Below are 27,946 nucleotides of genomic sequence, written 5' to 3'. Positions count from 1 at the left end.
GTTTTATGTACAAAAATTACAGAAATAGGGGATGGGTTTATGAATCAGAAGGGCTGGCAATAATAATTTAAGGTTTGTTGGGTACATGGATGACCTTGTTATATTCTTATTATGGTAAATGAATAGAAAAGTAAAAATCCAAGGATACATTTCTCAGTGAGATGAATAATCTGGAGAAAAGGAGTTTCTGAGTAAGTAACAAGATAGTATGATGGGAGGATGAATAGACTGCAATGCCAGGTGGGATTTCTGGATCTACAGTACTGTTGTGTCACCAAGCTGAGTTGCTTGTGATGGTAACGAGAGTATGTTGGTCATGCTTGTAGGAAGATGATTGTAAATCGAAGTGCATTTTGCTAACAGAGCACCCTATAGATAAAGATGCTTAACCCTACAGAAATGTGAAATTATATTGATATGTAGAGGTCATAAGATGAGGAAGTTTAATAATTGTCATCTATGATTGAAAGATGCTCACAGACTCACTGGTGTAGGTAGCCATTTATGTGAGTGGAAGTGGGAAAATACTAAGACATAGAGTTCTAAAAGTGTGAAACACCTCTCAGTTTTATCAAAATAAAAACTGATTCGACGAAGTGATAAATGGTACATCTGATAAAATGGTAAGTCGAAGATTTGTTAAAAGATTTTACTATAGGTGGACTTGTTATCTACACAAAGTAAAGCCCTGAGGTTAAGGTATACCACAATGAAAAAATACAGTTTCTAAAGTAACAGCTATTGCTCATATCCCCTAGCTGGCAAAACTTCTTGAAAGGAAAAAAGACAATAAAATTATTTATGGAATTCTCCATCTTATTGTTGAGAACATCTATGCTTATTGTGATAACAATTATTGTTGTCTTGTTATAGTACTGGCGTTATTCAACATCCCGAGGTTGGAGAGGGGGGGAAGCTATGTAAGATACCACTTTGTCCTCCTGATATCAATAGGTCAATAGTACATTTCCATGACTGAGATAGTCAAGCCACTAAATAGCCATTTTTTATAAGAATTAGGAAAAGAATGAATTTTTGCTTTACTATAAATGATAATTGCAGTTCTAATTATTCTGTCCCATGTAGTGTGTAATAGTTGAATGAGATGTGACGAAAGCTGAGCCAGTTACAGGACAGAACCTAGGTCACAGATGCTGCTGGGAGACAAAGATATTGCATCCATGAACTCCAGGCAATAAATGGTAACAGTTGTAATTCTTATTTTGCTTGTGAAGAATTAAAATCCGTTCTTTGGTTTGTGGAAAAAATGGACTAAATGATTTTTTTTAATGAAGTTGGAGCCAGACTTGACAATTTGGTAAAGTACAAGACTGCATATTAATGAAAGCATATTTTAATTCTAAGCACAGAATTGGCATGGGAATATTTTCAATGCGATCTTGGATAATAGTGAACAAATTATGCAATGTAAAGATCAAGTTGTCCAGCAGGAATTATTTTGTAATTGTACCTAGAAGAATTTTTATCTCTTACCACTTTTCGCAATTTTGAAGTAAATATGAAAGCAGCAATAATATAAAACAATAGTAGACCAAACAATGGACAATCCAGGATGGAATGTAACAATATTAAGAAAAGGAAAGTTGCCACTCACCGTACAGCGGAGATGCTGAGTCACAGATAGGCACAACAAAAAGATTGTCACAAATTAGCTTTCGGCCGGTATGGCTTTTGTCAAAAATTGAAGACACACACACACACACACACACACACACACACACACACACACACACACACACAGTTTTTGACAAAGACCATACTGGCCAAAAGCTAATTTATCACAGTCTCTTTATTGTCCCAATCTGCGACTCAGCATATCCACTATATGATGAATGGCAACTTTTCTTTTCATAATAATAATAATAATAATAGGTCAGGCAATTAAAGTGGAAGTCAGATGTGAATCAGTTAACATTCCAGTTAAAGATTTTTCAAAACATATTTTTGGAAAAATAATGAAATTATTTCCCTCGTAACACTCTCTATGCATCAATAACTTTAAAGCAGAGATCCTGATAGGTCAACTCACAGCATATTAAAGAACTGTTACTATTCGGCACTGCTTATTAGTTATGCTGAAGTTAAAAATAGACACTCCTGGAAATTGAAATAAGAACACCGTGAATTCATTGTCCCAGGAAGGGGAAACTTTATTGACACATTCCTGGGGTCAGATAAATCACATGATCACACTGACAGAACCACAGGCACATAGACACAGGCAACAGAGCATGCACAATGTCGGCACTAGTACAGTGTATATCCACCTTTCGCAGCAATGCAGGCTGCTATTCTCCCATGGAGACGATCGTAGAGATGCTGGATGTAGTCCTGTGGAACGGCTTGCCATGCCATTTCCACCTGGCGCCTCAGTTGGACCAGCGTTCGTGCTGGACGTGCAGACCGCATGAGACGACGCTTCATCCAGTCCCAAACATGCTCAATGGGGGACAGATCCGGAGATCTTGCTGGCCAGGGTAGTTGACTTACACCTTCTAGAGCACGTTGGGTGGCAGGGGATACATGCGGACGTGCATTGTCCTGTTGGAACAGCAAGTTCCCTTGCCGGTCTAGGAATGGTAGAACGATGGGTTCGATGACGGTTTGGATGTACCGTGCACTATTCAGTGTCCCCTCGACGATCACCAGAGGTGTACGGCCAGTGTTGGAGATCGCTCCCCACACCATGATGCCGGATGTTGGCCCTGTGTGCCTCGGTCGTATGCAGTCCTGATTGTGGCGCTCACCTGCACGGCGCCAAACACGCATACGACCATCATTGGCACCAAGGCAGAAGCGACTCTCATCGCTGAAGACGACACGTTTCCATTCATCCCTCCATTCACGCCTGTCGCGACACCACTGGAGGCGGGCTGCACGATGTTGGGGCGTGAGCGGGAGACGGCCTAACGGTGTGCGGGACCGTAGCCCAGCTTCATGGAGACGGTTGCGAATGGTCCTCGCCGATACCCCAGGAGCAACAGTGTCCCTAATTTGCTGGGAAGTGGCGGTGCGGTCCCCTACAGCACTGCGTAGGATCCTACGGTCTTGGCGTGCATGCGTGCGTCGCTGCGGTTTGGTCCCAGGTCGACGGGCACGTGCACCTTCCGCCGACCACTGGCGACAACATCGATGTACTGTGGAGACCTCACGCCCCACGTGTTGAGCAATTCGGCGGTACGTCCATCCGGCCTCCCGCATGCCCACTATACGCCCTCGCTCAAAGTCCGTCAACTGCACATACGGTTCACATCCACGCTGTCGCTACCAGTGTTAAAGACTGCGATGGAGCTCCGTATGCCACGACTAACTGGCTGACACTGACGGCGGCGGTGCACAAATGCTGCGCAGCTAGCGCCATTCGACGGCCAACACCGCGGTTCCTGGTGTGTCCGCTGTGCCGTGCGTGTGATCATTGCTTGTACAGCCCTCTCGCAGTGTCCGGAGCAAGTATGGTGGGTCTGACACACCGGTGTCAATGTGTTCTTTTTTCCATTTCCAGAAGTGTATATAATTTTTCCCCCAAAAGAAGGAATATATAATTGGTGACTGGATGGAAGTTTTTTTAAAAAATATATACAGGGGCACACTGCACTCTGCATGTGTCATAGCAAAAAGAATAATGAATATCCAAACACAGTTATAATCACCTCACAGGGATATTAGATACCACAACACTGAAGTCGTGCAGGGCCAAAATTATCATCAGATCATGCAACATATTTTCTTCCGTCATCATGACAATTTTTTAAGGAATCGGAAATAAAAAAGAAAAGTATGGTATCTGACAATATTTCCACACTATACTGTGGAACAAAAGCAAACTGGTGCTTTTCATTTATTGTAATGTTGTTCTACCAAGAACTGATGGAAGATTGTGTTAACATGATAATATTTCCCTTTAAAACAATAACAAATAAATTTTGTGTCTATTACCTGCACTAATTAAATTGGGATCCATTGTAGGGAACTCCTTTTTGGCCTGAGGACTGCATGAGTAAATACTGGCACCTTGTTCACTAACAATTACAAATGATACATTAAATGGCTTGAACCAACCACAGGAGATCAAGCGTGACAAATATTCCTCTGTCTCCCGACAAGCCGTACCATTACCCAAGGCTATTACTTCACACCTGCAAAATAACATTCATGAATCAAGGAGGAAGAGGACGACTTAGGCAAAGCAGTTAATAATTATTATAGTAGGAGAGTTCTGGTAGAAGATATGACAACTGAGTAGTTATATAAAATCTTTGAAAGCAAATCTACATAAATTGCCCGATAAATTATGGGCTCAATAATTAGATAGCTTCATACAGAACACAAAAACAAATTAGTGAAGAAACTATGAATGACACAGATAGAATCAAATAGGGATATTATGTAAGTAAATATGATGAACAATGAATAAAATATAGCTGTTAGAAACAAAAATACAAAGAGAAAGAATGAGCAGCAGTAAAATCAAAATGAATGAGTTAACATCGGGCAAGTTACAACTTAAAAACTACAACCTAGTACGGACACACACAAACCATTTATTATGAGAACAGATGCGACTACCTCTGGCATCAAACTACAACAAACAGGGAAAAAGAAGAAGAAGGAACACCCAGAAGACATGGTTGAATGCTAATACAACATAATACACACATACACCATTGGCAGGCATGTAAATGATTAAGAGTTACAAGTGTCTGTGACATACAGAACAGCCACCAGAGTGCATTAGCATTGTTACTAGGCCTGGTAGGGTATATAAGAAGCAAGAACAGCATCAGATGTTGATTGATCACTGAGGACGACACAGAGATGCCATGTAACATGTGAGACAGGATGTGTGACATTTTGAAAGGACCCTCATTGTGGGTCTCTAGTTGTATAGTTGGTTGAATTGTGTATCATTTTGATTTTTAGATCACTCAGATGTGACAGTGGTCTAATGTTGGACTTCATACTAACGTGAGGTCAGGCATAACCATAATCAATATTTGATCGCCACATGGGCAGAATTCCATACTGTGCACCAAGCACACTAACTCATTCACATCTGTGCTTGCCACCTGATAGTAAGTAATGGATTCTCTGCAACATCCTGCACACTGGTTGGAAACTAGCAGCAGCCGGACTAGGGGATTACCATACCATACGAGGCTGCCGTTAATACCACAACACAAATGGCTGTGTATTGAGTGGTTCCATGGCTGTGAAGCATGGACTGCTGATTGATGGTGTCACATTGTATTCAACAATGAGTCGCTGCTCTGTACTACCTTCACTGGTAAGTATGAAGTCGACCTGGTAAGATGTCCCATTCTTCCCATGTTTTGGAGAGTCACAATGGTGTTACTTCTGGTATTGTGGTGTAGGGAGCCATTGGGTATAACTTCAGGTCTTGGCTGATAAAGATGAGGGAACTCTGGCAGCACAATGTTACATCACAGACATCCTGCATCCTCATGTGTACCATCTCATGTGACAATATACATGGTGCCATTTTCAACAGGATAATGCTCAGCCACACACGGCACGTATCTCTATGAACTGTCTGCATGATGTTTGGATACTTCTGTGGCCAGCAAGATCTCTAGATCTTTCCCTAATAGAACATCAACTCTGTCCCAGGTTCACTTTTCAGGATATCAAGGATCAGTTACAGCAGCAGTGAACCAGCTTGCCTCACGAAAGAATACAGCATCTTTATGACACTCTCCCCAACTAAATCAGTGCATTCATCCAGTCGAGAGGGGGTGCAATGCCAAGCTTATAACCGGGATCACACTGTCCAGTTCTTTATAAATTAAACTCTATTTTGTAATTATAGCCATGAAGTAACATCGCATATCCTTCAACCTGTGAAGTTGCATTTCATTTTCTCGTTCCCTTCTGGGTTCGTTCCTCTTTTTGTCAGGCATTGTATTATAGATGTTCTCAAACACTTTAATTCAGCAACATCTGCTCTTAATGCAAATGCTGATTTTGTGATGAAGGCTTACTCTGCATATTTCTATTCACTGATGTCATATAGACTAATTTACCAGGACAATTTGACACAGTGACTCAATGTACTGATCACAAAGAAACATACTGTAACGATACTGTTCCTACTTCACCGATGAATTTCTGTATACATAGTATCTATATGTGGTTGGGTTATATTTATTAACTGTTGTTGTGTATTAAGATTTTGCAAAAATTTTGATAAATTGGAAAATAACAGCCAAACCATTGCAGAACTAAGCGTTTATCAATCGTGAACCATGGTTTCAACAAATATAAATTTGTCTTCTTCAGAAGGAAAATAGAACTATTGAACAAATTATTACAAGATAGTAACAAATGACATACAAAGAAGAAACTAAATTCAATAAACAAAAATTACAAATCTTTTACAGACATGCATACTCACTCATAGGATCACATATTTACAACAACAGATATTCGAGCCAAAAGGCTCTTGTCTAGTATGAAGTGCTCATCAACCACAGATATCAACAATTAAAATCCATAACTGAAGGTGGCAGCCCATATTGTTGAGTTTTGTCGCACATTTGAAAATCAAGTGACACTGGATCCAGCAGACATTTAGCACGGCACACACTGTTGGGATTTGTCATAAGACATTTAAAATAAAACACAAGTGACATTGGATCCAAAAGGCATGCCATGTGGCACATACGAGGCTAGTGACATGCTGACTGACAAAGACACTCAGGCACTAGCCATAGATAAACTAAGGTATGTGGCACTTATTACGTGACGACTATGTGCATAGCCACACTGAGCAGTGAATACCTGATTCAGCAACTAAAATGGTTATGGCTAGAATTAAACCACAATAAGAAAAAGGGGGTAGGCATTAATGTTTAAAGAGGAAGTAGACTTAGGCAAACAGTGTTAATTGTTTGCACATATGTGCAGAAAGCAGCATAAGAAGAAGTGTCAAATAAATACAGGAATGTGGCAAATAACAGTATCTAAAACAATACACTTTGTAACGCATGTCAACTTTGTGTAAAAAGGCATAAATACGTGAAGCCATATCAAGCAGTTCTCAATTAACTTGAAATAAAAGATATACGTAACATATTTTGCATGTAAGTCATTCAGCTACCTCCGAGCAAAATGAACAAAAGATACATGGATGTGGTAATAATTCCTTTATGGGAGGAAAAAGACTAATTTTATTTATGCGAATACAGGTGACCTTGGAAAGAATAGAGGAGCAGGGATCTTTTCACAATCAGATTTGTTGGAATTGTGTGAACAATATATTTCGTGTGAGATGGCGGCAAAGTCCATCATGTGAAATATAATAGACCTCTGGTGCTATTGTATGCTCTGAGTTTTGTGTGTGTAGTATAATGTTCCTTGGTTGTTGTGTTCAATGTATTTTACCTGGAAGTGCAAATATAGTTACTGGCACTAAATGTCTTTCATTCACTATTACTTATTCAAATGTGTTGACTCTAATAGGTTACACGCCCAGTGACGCATTTGGAATAAGTATATCCATAATATAGTAATGAGAAAGTATTGGAGAAGTTCCAAGTAGTGCACTTACGTGAAGTACAAGTTACGCTTACAAGAGGAATGCAACTCTTTTGTATTATTCTTCAGTATTATTTTCTATGTTAAGAAAGATCAAAGTTATTGTTAAAATGAGCGCGGTGCAAATTTCACAGACTGAAAGACTTACAAGTTATGCAAACTATCCAAATTTGGAAATTTTCAGAAGTGTATTTACGTTTGGATGAGATATGGGATGTGGTGCAGGGGACAATGAAATCCACAGTTCAGAATTATTCAAGTATGGATAGGAAAGCAAAATCAAAGTTGATATTACTGGTTGACTCAGTGAATTATGTTCACATTGAAAAAGCTGCAACAGTGACAGAAGTTTGGGACAAATTATTAAGTGCATTTGACGATGGAGGTATTACAAGGAAAGTAGGGTTATTATACGAGTTAATTGCCACTCAGCTGGACAAATGCAAGAGCCTAGACGAATACGTCAACAAAATAATAGGCACGTTGAACCTAATGAGAAACATTGGGTTTGAGATCGCTGCCCGAAAGGTATGCGCCTATGATTATGGGGCTGGAAAGCTCTGGACGACATTGTTAAAGTGAAAATCTTACAGGATGTAAAGAGTACTTCAAGCTGTCATGTATTGGAGAAGGAAACTACATCTGCTCTTTATTCAAAAAACAAAAAGAAGAAATCAGTAAGGTGCTGTGGATGTCAGAAGGAGGGGGCATATTGCATCTCAGTGCACACAAAAAGTAAATCTAAGGTCAGACTCGCAGCAAAAGAGGTATGTTGCTGATAGCCAAGAGAGAGGGACCAATAATAAAAGGTAAGGCACTCTCATGTTTCTGTTCTTTTGGAAATGTGGCAATCGTCATCTGGAATGGATTTTAGACTCAGGTGCATCTGTGCATATTGTTAAAGACAAATCTCTTCTTTATGATGTTAAACAATATAGTATTCAAAATGTTAGTCTAAGCTGGCAACTGATTTAATAGTGTATGATCTGCTATATGACAATCAATTTGACTTTAGGAAACGTAAAGGCATCAGATATGCAGCTTTGACACTGTGCGTGACAGATGAAGCAAGACTTAAAAAGATCAATATGTTTTCATAGAACATGTCGACTTAAAAAAAAGGTTCAACAATGTAAAATGGTGCAAGTGTTAGAAATTCTTAGAGAAATAGGTGTAAGCTATACAACAATGAGTGTAATATACAATATGTGTAAGAAACAATACGGAAAATTAAAACTGGAAGACCAAGAACAAAAAAAGACATGAATTCATCTTCATTCTACTCTTCACTCTAAACAACTGAAGAAGAAATATTCAGGGAAAAAGGACATCAGTGATATGATTCACTTTTGGCAGGGTCATTGTAAGTGAAATTGAGAAAGAACTACAGATCTGTTAAATGTAATTAACAGTCACATGAGCACAAGGTACAGACAGAGAGGGACTTGAAGAAAGACAATAGTAATGAGGAGTGTCAGAAATAAGATTAACAATAAACTTAGCATCAAAACTGGGGACCACGAAGTAGATAAAGTAAATAAATTGTACTGCCTTGGAAGCAAAATAGCACATGAATGATGAAGAAAGAAGGAAACAAGAAGCAGATTAGCATAGGAATGGAGGAGATTCCTCATTAAGGATGGTGTAGTAGTGTCAAGCATCACTCCTAATTTGAAGAAGAAATTTCTAAGAATGTACATTTGGAGAATAACACTATATGGAACTGAAACTTGGACTGTGGTAAAACTGGGAAAGAAGAAAATAAGAAGTATTTGAGATGTGGTGCTACAGAATGACGTTGAAAATTACGTGGACTGATAAGAAATGAAGAGGTTCCCTCAGAATTTTCAAGGAGAGGAAAACACTACAGAGAAGAAGGGACGGGATGAAAGGACATGTGTGAATACACTAAGGAAAAACTTTCAGGGTGCTTTAGGGAGCTGTTGTAGGTAGATACCATAAAGGAGACCAGAGGTTGGAATATATCCAACAAATGGTGAAGGATGTTGGGTGCAAGTGTTCCTCTGAGATGAGGGTTTGGCTTAGGAGATTAATTTGTGGTGGGCTGCATCAAGACAACAAATGAATAAAAAAATAAAAATAAAATAAAAAATTGTGTAGCAGATTAAGCATGTTTCCCAGTTAATCTTCGGAACAGCGTAATGTATAATGTCTTACATGCTGCATACTGCTAACAGTGAACAGACTCTGGCCAAAGCCATGACTGGAAGTTTGCACGGCACCACAGAAGCTCTGAAGAAGAGATGAGTGGAACTTTTCCATCTTGTACGGGTCCCTGGAGATTTAAACCAGTTTTCTTTTTTCTGTATCTGATACATATTTCGTGAACCTCTGTTCAGCAGAACAGGATATGTTTCACTGTACATTAGAAAATGAATTAAGTTGCTACATTAAATGTTTCATAGTAAGTGAAAATTGTGAACTAAATTTTAAAAATTAGACTTATTCAGAACCAGACATTTCTGACAGTCTCAGAGGAAGCATTAAGGAACAATTAACAAGAATAGGGGAAAGGAATACAGTAGAAGAAGAATGGGTGCCTTGAGAGATAAAATAATAAAGCAGCAGAGGATCAAGTATGTAAAAAGACGAGGGCTAGTACAAATCCTAGGTGACATATGAGTAACTGAATTTAATTCACGAAAGGAGAAAATATGAAAACATTGTAAATGAAACACACTAAAGGAAATACAAACGTCTAAAAAATGAGATCAACAGGAAGGGCAAAATGGTTAAGCAGGAATGGTTAGAGGACAAACATAAGGATTTAGCACATTTCACAAGGGGAAAGATAGACACTGCCTACGGGAAAATTAAAGAGGCCTTCGGAGAAAATAAAAGCAGCTGTATGAATATCAAGAACTTAGATCGCAAAGCACTCTCAAGCAAAGATGTGAAAGTTGAAAAGTGTAAAGACTATAAAGAGTCTTATACAAGGGAGATGTACCTGAGAGCAATATTACAGAAATGTAAGATGATGTAGATGAAGATGAGATGGGAGACATGATAGTGCAAGGAGAATTTGACAGAGCACTTTCCATTCGAACTACTAATAGCCTTGGGAGAGACAGCCATGGAAAAACTCTTTCATATGGTGAGCAAGATGTAGGAGACAGACGAAATACTGTCAGACTTCAAGAGGAATATAATAAATTTAATTCAAAAAAAAAAAGGTGCCGACAGATAGTTTATGGTTGTGAAATACTAACACCAATTCTTTACAGATAAATGGAAAAATTGGTAGAAGTGGACCATGGGGAAGATCAGTTTGGATTCCAGGAAAATGTGGGAACATGCGAGGCAATACTGACCTCTATGACTTCTCTTAGCAGATAGGTTAAAGAAAGAAAAACCTCATTTACAGCAGCTGTAGACTCAGAGACAATCTTTGACAATGCTGACTACAATACCAGGTCTAGACATATGAACCAGAATGTCCCTATAGATGGTGCTAGCCGTCAATGTAGGGCCCATGAGACTGCACCTGCAGCACTCTGCTTCCTGTAAGAGCTGACGACGAATGTCAACACACAGTGACCTAAGTTCCATACATTGGTATCTGTTTCAGTTATAAATATTTGTCATGTATTATTATTTTTGTGACATGTTCTACATTCCGGAGGACCTCCTTACTACAGATCAATTGGAATGAAAGTAAACATGTCCAGTTTTGTGCCTACAAACTACGATTTGTGGACAGCATTGGTTTTCTGTTATCATTTGAAGAAAACTGCAGCAGAATCGCATCGAATGCTTGATACTTTCAGTGAACATGCCCTTGGAAAAACACAGTGTTTTGACTGGTTAAAAAAATTCAAAAGTGGTGATTTTGACATGAGAAATGACGAGTGTGGAAAATCATGAAAAAGTTCGAATACAATGAATTGCAGGCCTTATTGGATGATGATGATACTCGAACTTAACAGGAACTCGCAAAACAATTCAAAGTGATGCAGAAAGCTGTTTCTCTTCGGCTGAACGCTACGGGAAAGGTACAGAAAATAAGTTCTGCATGAACTGAATGAAAGACAACAAGCAAGTAGAAAGATCACTTGTGAAATGCTGCTCGCAAGATACAAAAGAAAGTCATTTCTCCATAGAATAGTAACCAGCAATGAAAAATAGATATATTTTGAGAATCAAAAATGTCGTAAATTATGGGTGAATATACACAAAGCATCGACATCCACTGCAAGCCAAAACTGCTTTTGGAAAGAAGACAATTGCTCTGTGTTCGGTGGGATCAGAAGGGTGTCATCTATTATAAGCTGCTAAACCCTGGCGAAACCATCAACACTGATCGCCGCCAACAGCAAATGAATGATTTAAATCAAGCATTATGTGAGAAATGACCAGAATATGGAAGAAGGCAACACAAAGTGTTATTGCTCCATGATTACGCCCCATCACACACAGCAAAAAAGTTCATGGAAACGATTGAGGCGTTCAGTTGGGAAATACTAGGGCATGCAGCTTATTATCCAGATTTGACTCCATCCGATTAGCATCTATTTGCATCACTGGGGCACGCTCTCACTGAACAATGCTTCAATTTGTATGAAAATGTACGAAAATGGTTTGCTTCAAAAGAAGAACTGTGTTTTTAGTGTGACATTCACAGTGCCCCAGAGAGGTGGGAGAAATTTATAAAAAGCAATGGAGATTATTTTGAGTAAAATATTGTTTATCATTTTGAAACAACAGACGTGTAATTATTTCAAACGAATTCTGGTTTCATACTTCTGCACCTGGTACTCTCCTTGGAATTCTGAGGAAAGTAAGGGTAAAATGCAGGGAGCAAAAGGCTACTCACAACTTGTACAAAAATCAGATGGCAGTTATAAGAGTCAAGGGGGCAAGAAAGGGAAGCTGTGGTTGAGAAGGGAATGAGACAGTGTTGTAGCCTATTCCCTATGTTACTCAATCTGTATATTGAGCAAGCAATAAAGGAAACAAAATAAAAATTTGGAGCACAAGTTTAAATCCAGAGAGAAGAAATACAAGTCTTTGAGGTTGCAAATGACACTGCAAATCGGTCAGAGAGAGCAAAGCTCTAGGTAGAGCACTTGAATGGAATGGACAGTCTCCTGAAAGGAGGACTTGAAACGAACATCAACAAAAGCGAAATGAAGGTAATGAAATGTACTCGAATTAAATCACTTGAAGCTGAAGGAATTAGATTAGGAAATAGGACACTTAAAGCAGTAGATGACTTTCGCTATTTGGGCAGCAAAATAATTGACGACTGCCAAAGTAGGGAGGATATAAAATGTAGACTAGCAACGGGATTAAAAGTGTTTCTGAAGAAGAGGAATTTCCTAATGCCGAGTACAGATTGAACGGTCAGAAAGTATTTTTTGAAACTATTTGTATAGAGCGAAGCCACGTATGGAAGTGAAACATGGATGATAAGCAGTTTAAACCAGAAGAGAATAGAAATTTTTGAAATGTGGTGCTACAGAAGAATGCTGATGATAAGATGGGAAGATTATGTAACTACTGAGGATGCACTAAATAGAATTGAGGAGCAAAGATTTTTGTGCACAACTTTACTAGAAGAAGGGATCAGTTGCTAGAACACATTCTGAGACATCAAGAGTCACCAATTTAGTATTGGAGAGAAGTTTGCGGGGGTTACAAATTGTAGGGGAGAGACCAAGAGATGAATACAGTAAGCAGGTGTGAAAGAATGTACGTTGCAGTAGTTATCTGGAGATGAAGAGGCTTGCACTGGGTAGAGTAGCATGGAAAGCTGTAAGAAACCAGTCTTCGGACTAAAGACCACAACAATAACAAACGATGATGATTTATTAGTCTATTTGTGTATCAGTCTAGAATCCAGTAGGATATGTAAACAAATAAGGGGAAACGAAGTTGAAGGGAGCCTCTCCCTTTTACATCTATGTGTATACTCCATAGGCCACCTTACAGTGTATGGCAGGGACTACTTCTGGTACCACTATCTTCCATCTTTCCCTTCCTTCCCTATTCCATTTCCAAATGGCATGTGGAAAAATGATTGTCAATAAAGACCATAGGACATCTAATTTCTCTAATTTTCTTCTCATGTTCATTCCACAAGACATGTGTGTTTGTGGTGGTGGTGGTGGTGGTGGTGTGTGTGTGTGTGTGTGTGTGTGTGTGTGTGTGTGTGTGTGTGTGTGTGTGTGTGTGTGTGTGTGTGTGGGGGGGGGGGGGGGGGGGGGGGGGGAAGAATATGCTGATCAACTCTTCTTGGAACATATGCTCTCAAAATTTTAACAGTAAACCTATCCATGATGCACATCATCTCTCTTGTAACATCTGCTACTGGAGTTTATTGAGGATCCACCTCTCTCCTTCTGAGTAAATTAACCATAGCTGAAATGTATCACTGTTCATTGGGTCTTCTCTATAACTTACATTAATCCTACTTAATAAAAGTTATAGACCAATGAACAGTACTCAAGAATCAGTTGAAATTTTATGACAGTTATTGTTTCCAATAATCTGTCATCTACACTATAATTGAAAAGCAGTTCATCTCTCTCCTATTTCTGAGAATTATGTTACATTAATTATCTTTCAGGTTCATGTGATAGGCCCTTGCAAGCTTTTGAAAACAAATGAAATGATGATGTGGCCCTCAACTATGTACCCTCAGACTCAAAGTTGAAATATTAAAAGGTTTTGGCTGGTTTCATTGTCTACGGGCTAGGATACATAGTTGCCGCATTACAAGCTGAATACTATTAAGTCTACAGTATACAATATGAATATACACACGAATCAAATGGTCAAAGGTTTCTATTACTTGGCAATTGTGAATTTTGAATGTAACATAGACATTTATACATGAAAGATTGCAATTAAATAAATTCTGTAGGTACTATTTTAATGTGTTTACATGATGAGTACGATAGCAGAAGTACCTTCAACAATGCCCTTTATTACGAAAACACACTTATTGGTATTGATGGTCCAGCAATTAAATAAAATGTAAGTTGAATAACAGGAAAACAATAGATTCCTACTTCACGTAATTAATTATGAACAATGGCATAGCTCGTGAGATATTCACTTCTAAACACATACTACGTCTTCACTGCAGAAGCCAAGGAAAGCTCACAAGTGCACAAGTTGACACTATGAAATATTTCTATCTCCCTTGACCATTCGCAAACTGCTCCACTCTCCAAGTCTTTCCCGCTACTCTGCATACATTGCGCCGTACTGTCCAGACCTCTCTCCTGTCTTCTCCCGTACTCTTCTCCCACTTCCATTCAGTCTCCCCATTCACAAGCGCTGTGATTGGCTAGAGTGCTACTGCCATGTTTTCAAGCCAACGCACACTCACAAACATAATGAAACACATTCTGAATACTGGATTTACATTTAAATAACTTGAAATTGAATAAATATTCCTATGGCTGGACCATAAACATGCTCTAACACACATTATTAAATACATAAACAAATTCAATAAACATATATCAAAGGAATAGAACAGAAGTAAGCCAGAGTCTAATGTCTCTGTGCTTTCTAAAACACAGTAAATAACTGACCGATTTCTTCATGAATAGTATATATTGGATGCCAGTACGGTTTTTTCGTGTAACTGTGGAGTAGAGTACTTATGGCCTGACGTGATCAATAGTAATGGCCTGTTTGACCTCCAATAACTCATGTACTATACAAGTTAAATGCCTGTAATTTATACCAATTTAGGTTCACACTAATAGCTTTCTAAAGAGACGCCAGTTACCAAAATCGGACGAACTGTTTAGATTTTGGAGATTCGTTGCTGGGTGTTACTTTTATAATTTATCGTCAAGATACTGAATTTTAAACTAATAAAGATATTGAAAATCTGATTACACCACCAGAATCGCCGTGCAAATAGTAGCAGTGTACATGTTTTTTTTTGCAATATCATGATTCATCTGGCTACTATTAATTTCTATATGAACTGTGAAACGTCTGCCATTAAGGTTTCACAAAGTCCGCCATCTTTGGCACTCCTGGCATGTCTCCTTCATCGACACAGCATGAACATGAAATTCCCAGCCACACGTCAGCTGGACCACGCGCTGCGGCTACCCCGCTTGCTCAGCTAACGTTCGGCACCAGGTGGTTGCTGCTGCGCCCCGGCTTGCTGAGTGGCCTGTGTGGCCACGCAAACTCTGAACTTAGAATATTTTCTGGGCGCCACAACCTGCCCATTACCTCACATCCTGCACCAGTCATCAAACCTCTGCACGTCTTACTGCATTACATTAAGCTTCTTGCACCACAAATTTCCTACACAAAACAGCATCTTCCATGAATAGCCTCAAGGATCCTCTAAAAGTATCCAATAGGTCATTAATGTAAATCGTAAATAGTAGGAGCTGTGTACCAATCCACTGGGGTTTTCACTAAATTACCTTAACATGATGTTCGTTAGAAAGATTCTCATTCTCCCAGAACAACATAATGACTTGTTCCATAATTCTACAACAGGCTGGCATCAGTCATATACTGGTAGGCCCATAAATATGTCCATCTGTATAATGGCCTTTCTTGAAAACAAAAATGAGCTGTGTCTTTTTGAATCGCTAGCGACCTACGATAAACAAATGTTAAAAGGCGAGAAGTTCTTTCGCAGAAACTCTGTAGAACCTCACAGGTATCTCACCCAGTCCAGTTTTTTCACTGTTGAGGAGTTTTAGTTGATTTTCTAATCAGTGAACGCATCTCTCAATATCTGCCACTTCAGCATTTGTGCAATGACTGAAACATATTATTGTCTTCTACAGTGAAACAATTTTGGAAGACCAAATTCAGTATTTCAGCCTTCATTCTCTCATCATCTTTTTCAGTGCCAGTATGGTCACTGAGTGATTTAATTGATTATTTTGATCCACTTACTGACAGTACATAGGACTGAAGGTTCATAGCATTGTTAGTCGACTGTTTGACAAAATTTTACTCTTAAATTAAATGAATGCTTCTTACATCTTTTGATTCTTTCTCCTTCTGTCTGTCTACCAGGCTTTGACTCTTCTTAAATTAGAGATGAAACTCTCTTTGCCTTCCAAGTACTTTTCTAACATAGATACTGAATCACAGTATGCCTTTCCCGACCCACACAACCCAGTTCCGCATACATGTTGTTGTTGTTGTTGTTGTTGTTGTTGTCATCAGTCCTGAAACTGGTTTGATGCAGCTCTCCATGCTACTCTATCCTGTGCAAGCTTCTTCATTTCCCAGTACCTACTGCAACCTACATCCTTCTGAATCTGCTTAGTGTATTCATCTCTTGGTCTCCCTCTACGATTTTTACCCTCCACGCTGCCCTCCAATACTAAATTGGTGATCCCTTGATGCCTCAGAACATGTCCTACCAACCGATCCCTTCTTCTGGTCAAGTTGTGCCACAAACTTCTCTTCTCCCCAATCCGATTCAATACTTCCTCATTAGTTATGTGATCTACTCATCTAATCTTCAGCATTCTTCTGTAGCACCACATTTCGAAAGCTTCTATTCTCTTCTTGTCCAAACTATTTATCGTCCATGATTCACTTCCATACATGGCTACACTCCATACAAATACTTTCAGAAATGACTTCCTGACACTTAAATCTATACTCGATGTTAACAAAATTCGCTTCTTCAGAAACGCTTTCCTTGCCATTGCCAGTCTACATTTTATATCCTCTCTACTTCGACCATCATCAGTTATTTTGTTCCCCAAATAGCAAAACTCCTTTACTACCTTAAGTGTCTCACTTCCTAATCTAATTCCCTCAGCATCACCCGACTTAATTCGTCTACATTCCATTATCCTCGTTTTGCTTTTGTTGATGGTACATTCCATTATCCTCGTTTTGCTTTTGTTGATGGTCATCTTATATCCTCCTTTCAAGGCACTATCCATTCCGTCAACTACTCTTGCAAGTCCTTTGCTGTCTCTGACAGAATTACGATGTCATCGGCGAACCTCAAAGTTTTTATTTCTTCTCCAAGGACTTTAATACCTACTCCGAATTTTTCTTTTGTTTCCTTCACTGCTTGCTCAATATACAGATTGAATAACATCGGGGATAGACTACAGCCCTGTCTCACTCCCTTCCCAACCACTGCTTCCCTTTCATGTCCCTCGACTCTTATAACTGCCATCTGGTTTCTGTACAAATTGTCCGCATATATATGAAAGTCATATTGTACGATGCATTAGAGTTTTACCTATTTATGCTCCACATATTTGTCCTTAGAGCTAAATACTTGATGTTGGCTACACAGATGTCTTGCAGTTTGTCTTGTGTCATACTTGCTAAACAAAAATATTTTTCTACATTTTTAACATTCCCATAATATCTGCAGTCATTGATACTGGAGGAATGATTTAAAGTTTGCCTTCTATGCTTCTAAGATCAAACACGTTTATGGAGGCATGCTAATTAAAAAAGACAAACAAAAATAATGAGGTGTACTGAGAGAAGTGTGTGAGCTGGTTTGTGAGTTATTTATTTCTAAAAACTAACTATTTCAACAAAATTTAATGTGTTATAATCTCTTAAGCAAGGGGAGTCCTTGCTTGTGAAAGTGTCTTTGAACATGTAGAACTATACACAGAATGCGAGAGGGAGAAAGGGATGTGGCTAACTGTTGGAGCCATCAGATTGTAAAGGAACCATGAGAACATCACACCAAATTTTTACAGATACACCTTCACTGGAAGTTGAGACCAGACTCAATGATTTGAGGGGCATGGATCATGTTGTGGTCAGCAGTGAAAAAAACAATTTTTTATACATGTATGCTAATTAGTATGGACAAACAATAAATAATGAGGTGTACTGAAAGGGGTTTGTGAGCTGGTTTGTCAGATATTTATTTCAAAAAGCTAATTAGTACATCAAAATTTAATGTGTTACAACCTCTTAATCAAGAAGGGTCACAGCTTATGGCAGTCTTTGAATAGGTACAACTATAACACAGTTTACAGTATTTTGTTTGACATCGTCTGGCAGCATGAGAAGATAAACTCTGGGAAAAGGGACGTTAACACAGGATTTTGCCGGAGCGACACCCGTACATTATACATCCAGAAAAAGGGGTAAGTTTCAGAGTAATAAGAACTCATCAGGTGGTCAAGGAAGCCAGCACAATCAGAGAGAGAGAAAAAAAAAACTTGTTTCACTGCCGTGCTTGGTGGTGAAGAGGTGCTGCTATCACGCACTCCAGTGATGTGCGGCAGTTAATGACACGAACCACAGGGCGTTGCACAAGACAAGCTGCCGAGATCATGGCCAGGAGATAATGCCTCATAAAAGCGGAAGCAAACTATGTGAGTGACAGTTTGGTGCCTACTAAGGCCCCCAGAAAATGTGGCAGTCAAAGATCTACCTGCAGAGGAAGTGACTACCGAGGGTGCTGAGAAGATGCAGTGGTACCTCAATTGGCAGGAGCTTCACTGATCACTGGCTTTCGGTCAGTGCAGCTTGTCGTCTCTTGCTACAACTGGAGGCGAAGGGAAAAAGTCATCACACAGTTCTCCCTTGCGAGAGGAAGATATTGATGCCAACCACACAGAAGGGTGTTTGGAGTCTATTAAGGATGCTTGTAGGGGACGCATGAGCAAGTTGCCACTGCTGCACTCCTGCGAGTGCTGTGGTTTCCAGTAAGAGGAGGGGCATGGGCAGCTAATGTGCACGGTGTTGGTAGCGTGTGAAATAGGGTCACTGCTCCAATGGTGCAGGTGCTATCAGCGGTGATGGCAGCACCGTGTCAGGACTGATAAGAGCCTGTGGGGCAGAGAGGTGTCTGCATCAGCCAGAAGCTGCAAGGAGGGCTTTGCAGTGGCGACATTGGGGTCCTAGGGACTGGGAGGTGTGTCAGTTATGTAGTCTGATGGTGGCAGGCCAGGGGCAGCGTTTGCTGTTATGTGTCGGACACGGCGTCGGCATCAGGCAGTGGCACGCTGGGAACAGCATAGGGGGTACTGTTGAACTGTGTCTTGTCATTTGTGGTGGTGCAGGCAGGGACAGCTCCATCTCAGCTGTGCTGTGCTAGTTGGCTGGAGGTGGCTCCAGGACACAGGCTGGTTTGAGCCTGTTTAGGGAGACACTTGTTGTGGCCCAGATCAGACAAATGGAGAACGTCTTGTCCTCGACTTGTGATCCCAATTGTGGAACCGAATGCTATGGGTGGAGTGGTGGCTGGTATGCACACAATTGAAGAATGATATGTGTGCATGCTGTGAAGTCACAGTGGATGAAGGTACAGTGCTTACCACGACGTTGTGGAAGTGTTGGTTGCAGCTAGGCCATGAAGCCTTGGAGCTGCTGCATGAAACCTGTTATAATACTGTCAGCATATCTGGTTGTTTCCAAAAAATCACCAAGAATGGTGAGCGAATGTCCGTGTACCAGCTCAGTAGCATAAGTTGCCAGGTCAGTTTTCTGTGTGATCCACAGGCCTAGAAGTACCAGGAGTAGAGCAACAACCATTCAAAGGAGTAACACATAAGGGTGGTTTTAAGTGTGTGGTAGAACCATTCCACCATACTATTAAATGTGTGGTGGTAGCTGGTGGTATGGTGGAAACTGGAGCCGCAGGTAGTTGTCATAGACTGGAGATGAACTGACATCCACGATCTGTAGTGATGTTGTGGGGGCATCCAAAGCAGAACAACCAGATTCAAATGAAGCCTGCACCCACAGTTTTATCTGAAATATCGGAGACAGGAGTGGCCTCCATCCAATGAATAAATCAGTCAATAATTCTCCTGTCAACAATGTTGAGGTGTACATCTGTGACCCACGTTGTATGGGGTGAATGGTGGCTGTGAGGGAGTGAACGTGCGCTGGCAAAGTATACAGTTGCTGCGGTCAAACATTTGATAGACGGCCAGACAAACCGTCATTTCATAAGAGTGGCAGAAGCATGAGCACCTGTGTGTGCAAGGCCAGGGACGTGAGAAAATCCGTTTCTGGAAGGCGAGAGGGAGAAAGGGGCGGAACAATTGTTGGGATCGTCATGTTGTGAAGGATCCACAAGAATGTCACACCAGATTTTACAGTTGGAGCCAGGTATGCTTCTTAGCTGGAGGCTGAGGATATGGATTATGTCAGGGTCACCAGTGAAGGAACAATTTAAAGCGTCCCTTCTATGTACCTATGGGCAAACATGTTTATAAAGACAAGCTAATTAGTAAGGACAAACAATAAACAATGAAGCATTTTGAAAGAGGTGTGTGAGCTGGTTCATCAGCTATTTATTTCAAAAAGCTAACTACGACATCAAAATTTAATGGGTTACAACCTCTTAATCAAGGGGGGGGGGGGAGGGGGGGGAGGGGGGTAATTATTTGTGGCAACAAACAAGAGACAACTATTATACAGTTTACAGTATTTTGTTCGACAGCACGAGGAGACAAGCCCTGGGAAGGGGTATGTTAACACAGGAGCGAACCCGTGTGTTACACATCCACAGGAAAAAGGAGGGAATTCTGAGAGTAATAAGGACTCATCAGGTGGTCAAGGAAGCCAGCATAGTCGGAGAGAAAACTCGTTTCAGTCCCGTGCTTGGTGGTGAAGAGGTACCATAATGGCTGGGGATGAAACAGTAATAAACCTATCCAGTACTTCTGGCACTTACCGAACTTCGCTGCACTGAAGTAAACTACACTGCACTCAGTAATCCAGGTGATGATCCCAGCAGAGGCAGCCATGAATAGGTAGATGAGGGGAAGGGGGGGCAGGGGGACAGAGGGTTGTGTGGGGGGGGGGGGGGAGTGAGCAGTGGTGCGGGGAGGGGGGGGGGGGGGAGGCGACCTGGGCAGTTTGCAACAGACTTGTACACCTGCAATCGAGGAAGTCTCTCAAGGAAACATAGCTTGGGGAGGTGACAGGGAAGACTCAGTGGCACTTTTCTCATTAACTGGAGTGCAGGAATACACTGAAACTGGATGCAGGTGCAAAAGCCTGCTGTTAGCACAAAGGGGCGGGGGCTGGGGGTGGGGGATTTGCGCAAGACAAGCTGCCGAGAGCTTGGCCAGGAGATGTTGCCTCTAGAAGCAGAAACTGAGACTGTGTGAGCAGCAGTTTGGTGTGCGTGGCCCCCAGCAAGTGTAGCAGTCAAAGGCCTACCTGCAGTGGAATTGACCAGCGAGGATGCTGGGGAGAAGTGGTGGTACTTTGGGTGGCAGGAGGTTTGCTGATTGCCAGTTTTCAGTCAGTGCAGCCCGTCATCTGCTGCTACAAATGAGGCAAACAGAAAGAGTCGCCACAATACTATCACCAATTTTTGCCTCAGTGTTTGAGGCTGTTAGTTACTAGGTGGTCAAGAAATTGCCCTCAGACATTGGTTCTTTAACTATCTGCTCGAAGTAATTTTCAGACAAAATATTCAAAACAATCTCAAACAAATCCCTTATTATGACACCATTTCTAATTGTGTGTGTCTCCCCTTCCCATGAGATATTCTCGAAGTTATCTCTGAACCACTCTGCCACTACAGCTCTTGACACAAGTGGCCTATAAACAATCCGATTACCATGATTGGGCTACCTTTGATGTTTACCTTTACTCATACTATTTCACATTCAGAATCTACGATAATCCCACTAGAAAACAGAGTTCTTTGTGACAATAAATATGCCACTGTCACTGCAACTGCCACTGCCAAGTAGCCTACTCTTGTAATATATATTCCAGTCTGAAATCAGAATGTAGCTGCTGTTCAATTCCTGTTTTGGATAATTTTCTGTTTCTGATATTGTGTGGATATTATTACCAATAATAAGTGAAACCAATGATGGGACTTACCATACATGCTGCTGCAGTTTACTAATAACACACATTTTTTTTCTGATCTCAAAGGCTGAATGTTCTTCTCTCGGAGCAATGGGGCTGGTCTGTCTTTGATTTCTGCAGGTATTTTGTCACTGTCCCTATGGAGGTGTTCCTCTAACCCTCAAAAATCCTGCGTTCACATCACATGTTCCCCATTACCCTCAGGATATACAGGAAAGTAATTTCTACAGACAAACGTAATAATGCCTATGGTTTGCAGCATCTCATAAGCCACTTTCTTTGTTCACTGCACTTCTAATATATCAAGAGCCTAGCAATTCTCCACTGGTAGCTGAGATTGAGAAATTCACATTTGAGATTGTCGCAGAGTTGTCCGAGCTTCTGGTTTTCACCTTCAACTCAACTTCAAACCATAAGACCATTATCGACTCTGGGTTGATGCTACAAATGGTGAAATGTGCATGCATTCTGTGTGTGATGTCTTCACCATCCAGCCAACTGTCTAAAGGAACCAATGTTAGCCTCATAACCCAGGGAGGAAGCATCATTTATGCCAACATGAGCCAATATCTGAAGTCGGATGCACCACTTGTCCTTACACCAAGAGGTTCTCTCTATCTTGGGATCTGAGTGATTCATATTCCTTCATAATCTCCCCCAAATTATCCCCCCTGTCCTTCCTGAGGAAGGAACTAATAATTTCTGAAGTTAGCATTTTTATTAACCCCCCCCCCCCCCCCCCCCCCCCCCCCCCCGTCCATTGCACCACCTCTAACCATTTATATCAGAAGCACGGGTATTTTTCCACCTCAAGGTGAACACTGGCTAGCTGTCTCTGTAATTTTATGGTGTCTTCCAGAGAATATTCCTTTTGATATTTTGATACAATATGTTCCACAATATGTATATGACACCATATTAGTGCAGCCCCCAACTGATTGTATTAAATATATTTGCACGTGTCTTCAACACAATAACTTTTCTGTACACAATATGATTCTTCAGTTTCCTGATATATTACTGTGCTGATATTTTACTCAAAGGTAGGAAATTATAAATTGACATGAATGTTCTGAGAGCATGACATTAACAATTAAATTTCAGTGAGCACTGTCTCTAATTACATTACACAATAAACATCACTAAAAGAAATAAGGCATTCATCAAAAAGTAAATTTGGTAGCAATTTCTTCCTTGAATGATATTTATGGAAACATCTACAGTGCTCTCAAACTGTTATGGATAAAATAATGACATTACAAAACAACTTCCTGCCACCTATGAAACACAGTGCATCTGCATTTCAATTTATCATAGAACTGGAGGTAGGCTAGAGTTTACGCCTGGCATCAAAGTTAATGACTAACATCCTACAGTACGACATTGATTATTTGGCATGCTCAGGGATCTGTCGGCATATTATCAAGATCGATTTTTAAAAACCTGCTTTTTTAAGGTATAGAAACAAACCCTACAGTTTTAGTGTACAAAAACAACTAATTTATTGATTAAACACAACAGAAGAGATCGTAGTATGAATAATTAAAATAATGGATTACTTTTCTGCAAAAACAAAACTGAAGTCTAAGTTGAATACTGTACTGCTCTATTAAATCAGTTTAATGCTCAAAGTGTCAGAAAAATTCAATATATACATAAACAACTTTTTGTACTACAATTATAAAATAAAATAAAAATTACTAATTTGAAAAGTCCAGGATTAAGCTAGTTAATAAAAATTGTTAATTTGGTGCAGTTTAATTGGTATCACTGTCTTTAGGAATATTTGATTATGTCATGGGCTTGGAATATGCCAGACTGGTATCTACCACTAATGGTTTAGCTGAAATTTCCTTTTGAGCATTGTAAAAATGCCAACCTGTTTCTTAGATTGAGTTCTTTTTTTTGAAAGAAATTATTTCGTATTGTGCGCAGATTCATAACATAGCAAGTGTTGTATTGTTGGGTGATCTTGGCAAATTTCATACAATTTTTTAAGGCTTCATTAGCCTCAGCCTAAGAGATGTGAGTTATAAGAGTTTATTCTTCATCATACTCAGTTTCTGCAGCCTCCGGTGAGTTGCATAACACCTTATAATATCACTTCATCAGTCAACCCTTCTCCAACAGCTAAATTTCTGTAAACGTTGCTACATTTGTAAACTACTTCTGTTGAAAACACTCAGTTAATCAGTGGATGCAGACTTTATCATTTGTACTATTTCAGAATGATGAGATATTGACTCATCAAAATGTGCATTGCTTTTTATCTAGGGTTTTTCGTCCAGTTAAGGCCATCATTTTCTTCAGCCCTTTGCAATGTTCTATTTTTCACAGAGGTTCAACCAATTGCAAATGGGAAAATAGTGTCTTTAATGTTACAATTGTGTTGTAACTCTTGGATGCTGCAATATCAGCTTTCCAGTTTATGCACAAACATTCCTCTGTACTTACACTTGAAAGTGTGTATGACCCCTTGACCCAACACAAGCTCAGGTTCTGGAGGGTGACCTTGGCAACTGTCAAGGATGAGAACCGCCTTAGAATTTGCTGGTAGCCCACCCCCCTTTTTTTCCAAAAAATTGTAGGTAGTCCTATTTATCTAAATATTTTCTTTCACACCCGGAACAAAATGGTGAAAGAACCAGTCTGAAAAACTCAGGCAGACATTAGCCTGTGTGCCACAATTAACTGGCATATGTATGACATTTTTTAGAGGTCAGTGCTTCTGATAGCTCCCAATCACAAGCAAAGAAATTTACGATCACCTGAAGCATTTCCACATATGAAGACAGTTATTCTGCTTTACTCTTTTTCGAAACCTTTGCGCTGGTCTCCTTAACTTCAGCTAGGGTTGAATTTGGCAAATACTGCCACAACAGGCCAGTCTATCAGCGTCATAAATTCTATGTGGTGACAACCTATGTTCATCAACAACCTTCTGAAACGATGTTCTATACTCACTGGCAGCAGCTTCATCAATGGCAATGGATTTTATTCCAGCAGAAACATCTACATGACGGAAGTCACGATGAATTTTGAAGTCACTCCTTCGAGGAAAAAAAAACTTGATATAAGGGCAGATCCAGTTTCTTCAGAAAACATTTGGCCTTTTCAATTGATTTATACCCCATTATTGGCTTTTCCTCTCCTCTCCTAGCACTGAACCACTTACACAGAACATCTACAATTTATAACTTGCTTCTTTTTTTAACAGTTTGTCTGACATTTAAAGTTTGAACTGAAACAGTTGTGAAACATTTTTTTCTAAATGTAGCTTTTTTTTAATGGTATATAAATGAAGATTGTTCTGGTTTTCATCTTTTTCCAATCTTTTGATGTCAACAATCTGTTGGATTGCCAATGTCACATGTTTGTGTTTTCGCTGTTTTAGGTCTATTTGGAAAACATATGCACTGTGCATACACACTTTTTACTCTGTGGTAGTCTACCTGACAGTCACAGAAGTAGTTGAATAGTGATACAATACAATGACTTTATTAAGTAACTATTACATAAAACCCCCACAGCACAGATGCAAATGTAAATACTGTAAATTTACATCTAGTGAACAAGGAACTGTTGATATTAACATAAAGCTAACAACACAACAGGCTTATCTTGGCAAGAATATAATTGCTCAAAGAGGCAGACAATTGTCACTGAGGAGGGGTGGTACTGAACAGTTCTGATGTTTTTCAAAGGCATCCATCTGTACTGCCAACTGCACTGAGTTAAAAATACAAGGAAATTTCTGATGTGTGCCTTATTATCGAGTCTGCTGGATTATCCAATGCTGGATTATTGTGGTCTTACTGTATAACTAAAGAAAACCTCACACTATATAAAGAAAGAAAACCGAGGAGTCCAGTTCTGAATTACACATGATTTCACTGAACCTTGTATGAATCCACGATCAAGCACAACGATAACCTGTGGGAGTATGAGACAGAAATGGAAAACAGATTTATATAAATAACATTAAGACCAGCCATTCCATTTTCTAGCAATAAAATTACATTCGCTGCATCCTTCATAATAATGATTAGCACTCACTGTGATCCTGTAATAATGTCTTTCAGTTTCAGTGCATCTGGGTCATCATCTGGTACTTGGTATTTTGATGTATGTGGATAAATAACATCAGTGCGAAGAACTTCACCAGTAGCTGAAATAACTGCCAGCTTACATCCGTTACGAAAACCTGCACAAGTTTGTATCCATTATGATCTTAATAGCCCCAGCAAAAAATAGTAAGTAAAAAGTCACTCTTTAATCTATTTAATGTGTTCAAATTAAATTTTACCAGGATCAATTCCTAGAATAGATTTTCCTCGTAACGGCGGAGCAAGAAGAAGTGCTTTCAAATTCGATGCAAAAACTTCAATGGCAGCACACACTGCTATTTGCAGTAATTCTGATCTAACTTGACGTGCTATTAAAGGCTCAACTGGAAAGAAAATGAAGACATATCACATGTGGCTCAGTACAGAAATTTCAAGTTACGAGACTACATTTCAGGCATGACTCACTTCTTTTGCCTACACTGTGTCTCGTATGTATAGTGAAAGTGAAACTAGCTTACTGAGTCGGCTGTATGCATCTTGACAGCTCTGCTGGAATAAAGTAGAACGAAACTCGTAGAATTTTCCTTTCGACAGCCAACGTCTGTGGCAGAATGAGAATATGCGGTCGAATGCAAATTTGGGAAAGTTGAGCTTCACTGACAATGCCTTTAGATTCTCCCCACGGAAAATAGCCAAAACCTGAAATTAAAAGAAGAAAACACATTCACCTCAATTCAAAAGTGCATTGCTGTAATATATAGTTAAAAAACATGCTCTGTTTCACAAAGTTTGCAAAAATGCCTTTTAACATAACTTGCAATTTATTTCCTTAAATCTAAGAAAGAATCTTTCATCTGTTTTATCGGCACTCATCTCGACTAAGAGGAGTGATCAGTTGATAAGGACACATCCTGAGGCATCAAGAAAACAACAACTTGATAAGTGTGAGTGCTACAGTTGTACAGACAGAACATGTATCAGTACTGTAAACATGTTCAAATGGATTTATACTGCAGTAGTGATGCAGAAATAAAGAAGTTTGCCCAGGGTACACTAGTGTGGACAGCTGTATCAAACCGGTGTACAGATTGAAGATCTCAACAACCACATCAGCAGTAGTATATTTCATTATGTTACTAAAGAGCTTCTTAGCATCCTCTTGTAAAAAGCGTAATTTAACAGTAAACAGGGGTGCATATTTGAGTTAATTCGAATATCACTGCCACAAATTAATAACAGAAGTACTTCATGAGTGGGCAGTCAAAGTTTTAATTCCATCTTAAAAATTAAAGTTAAGTAATTTTTGCTTGCATGTACATGTCTGCAGTCCTCGCACACATTGAAATTCCCATACCACATCCCCTTAGCATGATGCTAGAGAAGTCAAAACAAAATGGCACAGCACGTTGATAAACTGGAGATGGGCTGCGTTTTTTTGTTTTGGTTCGCTCTAGAGGCATGCTTTTTGTGGTGGACTACACACAAGTCTCTGTACATAAACA

General features: G+C 39.8%; 1 protein-coding gene across 1 annotated transcript in view; it reads right to left on the bottom strand.

Annotated features, from left to right (window-relative positions):
- Positions 1 to 27,946, bottom strand: part of LOC126273093 (S1 RNA-binding domain-containing protein 1) — a 189,316-nt gene that overhangs the window by 56,846 nt on the left and 104,524 nt on the right. Inside the window, exons 8-11 of the mRNA XM_049976518.1 lie at positions 26,963 to 27,143; positions 26,684 to 26,827; positions 26,434 to 26,581; positions 3,958 to 4,157 (exon numbers count right to left, since the gene is read on the bottom strand). Of these exons, the coding sequence (XP_049832475.1) occupies positions 3,958 to 4,157; positions 26,434 to 26,581; positions 26,684 to 26,827; positions 26,963 to 27,143 (673 nt within the window). The remainder of the gene's footprint in view (positions 1 to 3,957; positions 4,158 to 26,433; positions 26,582 to 26,683; positions 26,828 to 26,962; positions 27,144 to 27,946) is intronic.

This window comes from Schistocerca gregaria, chromosome 5 (genome assembly GCF_023897955.1).
Source record: "Schistocerca gregaria isolate iqSchGreg1 chromosome 5, iqSchGreg1.2, whole genome shotgun sequence".
Lineage (NCBI taxonomy): Eukaryota > Metazoa > Arthropoda > Insecta > Orthoptera > Acrididae > Schistocerca > Schistocerca gregaria.
The sequence above is the reverse complement of the archived record's forward strand: the minus strand, read 5'-3'. Positions and strand labels throughout refer to the sequence as shown.